This window comes from Tupaia chinensis, unplaced genomic scaffold, assembly GCF_000334495.1.
Source record: "Tupaia chinensis unplaced genomic scaffold, TupChi_1.0 Scaffold145652_1, whole genome shotgun sequence".
Lineage (NCBI taxonomy): Eukaryota > Metazoa > Chordata > Mammalia > Scandentia > Tupaiidae > Tupaia > Tupaia belangeri.
This window is the reverse complement of record NW_006205509.1, coordinates 567,060-571,926: the sequence shown is the minus strand read 5'-3', so window position 1 is coordinate 571,926 and position 4,867 is coordinate 567,060. Positions and strand designations below refer to the sequence as shown.

Below are 4,867 nucleotides of genomic sequence, written 5' to 3'. Positions count from 1 at the left end.
GTAGCAGCGTCTGCGGCTGGGCTGATGGCCGAGGCTGGGCTGGCGAGGAGGCCTGTACTGGTGGGGCAGCTTGTACGGGTGCCGGGAGAGCGGTGTTCAGCACAGCAGCTGCTATGGAGCAAGGCAGAGACAGACGTGCTCAAATGCCTAGCCACAGCCAAGAGCGGCTCCAATCCCAAGGGATCTGGCCCAAGGATGAGAAGGGGTTGGGCAGTGGGCACAGGGGGCAGGCAGCCGCAATTCCCTCGATCCTTGAAGGTCAGCACAAGCCAACGTATCTCATCCCCCCTCCCTTGGGCCAGGAGATGTGTAGGTTCAAGAACCAGACGTTGAATCTTCATCAGTCCTTCTCAGGAGGCTGGTCATGGGGAGCATTCTGGTGTAGGGGAGGGGGCAGTCTCAGATAGCCGGCTGAAGTAAGAAAGGCCTGCTGGGCCTACAGTCCCAAGGCGGTGCGGTGGCTCTGTGGCTGCGTGCCTGGGACACCGGATCCAGACTCCAGAGCTATTGCCCTGGTGGGCCGCAGGTTCTGAGTCCAACGTGGCAAACACACGTGCAGGGGTGGTAGTATAGGGTGATGGGGGGCCTGGTGCAGTCCTGGGGAGAGTTGCCGTTACCTTGGAGACCGGCTAAAGGTGGCTTGAAAATTCCCCCCGTGGGAGAAGCAGCGGTCAGTCCTGGGAGGGCAGCCACGGTTGCTGTAGGAATTGTCCACACGGCCAGCCCCTGCTGACCAGCCACTTGACCTGCAATACTGATGGGGATAAGAAGAGGTTGAGTAACTGCCCCTGCTGGAACCATAACTCCTGTCAGAACTGTGGCTAAGTTTTCCTGAGTCAAGACCTGCAAAAGCAAACAAGATTTCAAAAAGAAAAGAAAAAATAAAAAAATCAACATCGACAGCGCAAACACTGGGTCTCTTTCTTAGCCCCAGTTGAGCACACACAAAGCATTCTGAGGGCAGTGGGGAAATGGCTACTAGCTGGAGGCCCAACCCTGAGGGGTATCTGGACTGGACTATCCTGCCTTCAGAGAAGATACCCTGCTCACAGGACGGGAAAGGTGCACGGGCCTGTGCGACCTCAATCTGCTGCCTCCCGTGCCTTCCTGGGCCCTTGCTCCACAGGACCAGTGGTTTGTGGCCAGAGGACAGAGGCTAGTGGAACCAAGTGGCCAAGGGCCTCCAGAGGCAGTCAGGAAGCTCTGACAGAAAATACCCTTGCTGGGTGCGGAGATCAGTGAGTGCAGGGAAGCCCACAGAGTCTCCACATGCCTGTAGGCATGGAGCAGCCCCTCATTGTGCTAGGGTGGCTCCAAATAAGGACTCCTCATTAACCCTCCCAGGCATCCACTGGAGGGCTGATGAGAGCATTTACTCATTTAGTTATTAGATGAGCAGACACTCTGGTGGCATGAAAGAGTTCATGTAATTTCTGCAATCCTAGCTCGACCCAAGGAAATTATCTAGCAAACACAGATTCTCTTTTACAAATGGGCCCAATTGAGGGAGGGGAGATGCTAGGGGTATTAATAGGCTATTCCTTCTCTCTGGCCACATCCCCTTTTCTATCCTGTCTCATGAAGTTTCCAGACCCCATGCTGGCTGTCCATGCTTCACTCTGGTCCACCACCCTCTGTCCAGCTCCCAAGGGTGGCCCTTACCTGGGGGGCAGCTTGTACAGCTAGTGGCGTCAGAGTCTGCGATGTCTGAGGCTGGCTTGGAGCTTGGCTGAAGGTAGCAATGGTGGGTGCAGGACTCGGAGGGATCCCCGGGAGTGACTTCACTTCACAGCATTGAGAGAAAGAAGAACAAGAGTGAGCCTGACGTGAGTGGAGTCACTGGAGTAAAATACCTTGTCTGCAGCCTGACATGGTAACTCTTGGCCCCACACTGAATTTCTGCATAACCACGGACCAATTGTTGGCCTTTTCTGGTCCTTGAGGCAGCTTCCCAGATGAAACTGGCAGAGTACAAGAGACTGGAGAGCCCTGCGCCAGATCTGGAAGGTAAGCTCCTTCTCACAACTCGCAGAAAATGTAGGCCTATCTGTGGCCAGGAACCAGCCCCTCATGTCCTGGCCCCATAGGACACTATGACCTGTCACATAATTGGCAGAGGGGCCTGCAGCAAACATACATCAGGCAGGGAAGGAGCTGGGATGGACTGGAGCAGCTATCTGACTCATCCAGCAACAGAAACATGGCTCACCCCACCTTAGGCCTACTTTTTGGATGGAGGTGCTGGCTTGGAGAAAGGATAGAGGTCCCTGCAAGACAAAGTCCTAGCAGCAACAGTCCCTGAAAGTTAGATGTGTCTTTACCACACTGTAGAATCACTGGGTTCTCCAGGTAACGAGCTTTTCTCTGCATTTCCTGAGGTCAAAAGTCAAGATGAACAGCTTCTAGGAAAATTTTTTTTTTTTAGTTTAGTTTGTTTGTTTTTTGCTATAGGGCGCATGCGCTTGCCAGACAGAGAGAGATAGAGAGACAGAAAGCGAGAAATCACCCCCCAGGGGGGATGGCCACACCTCAATCCCTTCTCCTCCATTCTCCCTCGGGATCTTGGGTACGCATGCACACGCGCCCGGCGTGAGTTTAAGCCACTAGGTCTGGGACGCGAACCGCGGTTGACTACGTGGGAGTCCGGCGACATAGCCATTACGCTAACTGCTGGTCCCTAGGAAATTATTTTTTTCCCTAGGAAATTTTGAAGCAACTTTCAAAGGAACTTTCTGTGAGCTGGAGCTTTCTGCCTCCTCTTACTGCCTTGGCCTATTTAGGTATTGGTGTGTCCCCACCAGGAAACCTCTTCACAGTCACACAATGATAAGAAGGGTTATTATCTATTATATAGTGAGACATTACAGGGGGTCTAGGTATTGGGTGGTAGATGTTGAACTAGAATAGGGCTTCTTAACACAGCTGGAGAAAATGTAATAAAATAGAACAAGGAAAGTGAGAAAATGAGGATGTAACAAAGATAAATGATAAAAGTTTTCCATCTAAAAAAGCAAAATAATCATTTTATTAGGGTATATTTTCAAAGCAGGGCTAGGGAGTTCAAGGACTTACATACATTTAGGGCTTTTGTTGTTTCCTGCTATACTGTTTTACAGAAAGATTAAGCCAATCCACAGAAATATCAATAATGCACCTGTTTCTCCACAGCACCACCCAGTTTAGGTTTTATCACTGTTTGTTTAATTTCTGGCTCAACGGGCATGTGTTACCTTAAAATCAATTACACTTCTTCTCATTGACAGCTCGACTATATTTTTCCATGTGATGGCTTCCGCTCATGTTAACAATTAATGTTAGTGGACTATGCCACAAAGAAAAAAATATTTAGGAACCAGAAGACGGCATAATGGTTACCTTGCTAGACTCTCACATAGCCAATTGCAGTTCAAGTCCTGGACCTGGAGGCATGAAACATACTGAGAGCGCAAGATGTGTGTGTGTGTGTGTGTGTGTGTGTGTGTGTGTGTGTGTTTGTGTGTGTCCAAAACCTCAAGAGGAGACTGGAGGAGAAGGGATTGCTTCATGGTCATTCCTCCAGAGGGTGATTTCTCACTTTCTGTCTCTTTGTCTCTCTCTTGTCTCTCCAGCAAGCACACACAAAAATCTCTAAGAAAACTAAAAGATAAAAGAAAAATATGTTCTAAGGCTCACTACAAAGATATTTAGAGCAGTACTGTTTATGAGAATGAAAAACCCACAATTTGACAACAGCCACAACCAGAAGCAAGTGTGTGACTCTGTGTCAAGAAAGGAAAGGGGTATATAAAATAATAAGTATGGTGGTGTGGCCAGCAGGTGGCGTGGTGGTTAAGATGCTGGACTCCTACATGGCTGACATGGTTTGAGTCGTGGACCTGGCAGCTTGCTTTCTTACTTTCTTTTTCTCTCTCTGGTCAAATTAAAATAAATAATAATAAAGCAATATGGTGGTAAGTGTCATACTACAATATATAGACTACTCTCAGCAGCTAGAGCTGTAAAAATAGGTATGTGTGACAAGAACTGGATAGTAATTAGAGTGACACAAATCAATAGATTCTTTTTTTCTTTCTTTTTTTTTTTTTTGGAGAGGTTTTTGCCATAGGGCGCGTGCACTCGCCAGACAGACAGAGACAGAGAGACAGAAAGCGAGAAATCACCCCAGGGGGAATGGCCATGCCGCAATCCCTTCTCTTCCATTCTCCTCTCGGGATCTTGGGCACGCATGCACACGTGCCCGGCATGAGTTTTAAGCCACTGGGTCCGGGACGAGAACTGTGGTTGAAATACATGGGAGTCCCACGACATAGCCATTACGCTAACTGCTGGTCCCAATAGATTCTTCTTTTTATCCTGAACAAGTTTCCTGTTACTTAGTTTTGTTTTGATATTGCATACCTAGAAAGGCCCCATCAGTCTAAGCTGGCAGTTTGCTGTGTGGTGTCTCGCTTACCTGCTTGATGATGACTAGAATTCCTTCACTGAGAAGGAGCCTTTCATGAAAGGCTTAAAGATGCAGACTTCTGGAAGAGGATGAACACTACCATAAACACTCGAGCTAAGGTGTAAACAACTGATATAAGATCCATTTCTGGGGTTTTGATAGGAGCAGAATTAAGGCACCAGAAGAAATGAGATATGGAAGATGGATAAATGGGTGAAAAGGGAAGTTGGGGCACTGTGATAACCCTGAGAAACCTCCTGAATTTTCCAGAAAGAGCCTCCTCCCCACAACTATGCTGCATAAAAAGGATGGCAGAGAAGTGTCCCTATCCTCCCTGCCTGCTCTCTAGTTCACTGGCCCTGGAAGCAGGGGGTACCCATCCTGGCCTCAACATGGAAGCCCAGCATTTTCAGCCTAGGGAAA

The 4,867-nt window shown here is 48.7% G+C and overlaps 1 protein-coding gene across 5 annotated transcripts in view; it reads right to left on the bottom strand.

The window, feature by feature from the left end:
* The window catches only part of POU6F1 (POU class 6 homeobox 1), a 27,248-nt gene that overhangs the window by 10,631 nt on the left and 11,750 nt on the right, over positions 1-4,867 (bottom strand). For 3 of the 5 annotated variants that reach the window (XM_027768144.1, XM_027768145.1, XM_006168143.2), the window contains 3 exons: positions 1,663-1,784; positions 618-843; positions 18-111 (listed from right to left, as the gene is read on the bottom strand). In XM_027768144.1, coding sequence (XP_027623945.1) covers positions 18-111; positions 618-843; positions 1,663-1,784 — 442 coding nt within the window. Of the gene's footprint in view, positions 1-17; positions 112-617; positions 844-1,662; positions 1,785-2,321; positions 2,403-4,867 lie in introns of all 5 variants that reach the window. The other 2 variants (XM_027768147.1, XM_027768146.1) reach the window with 2 other exon arrangements.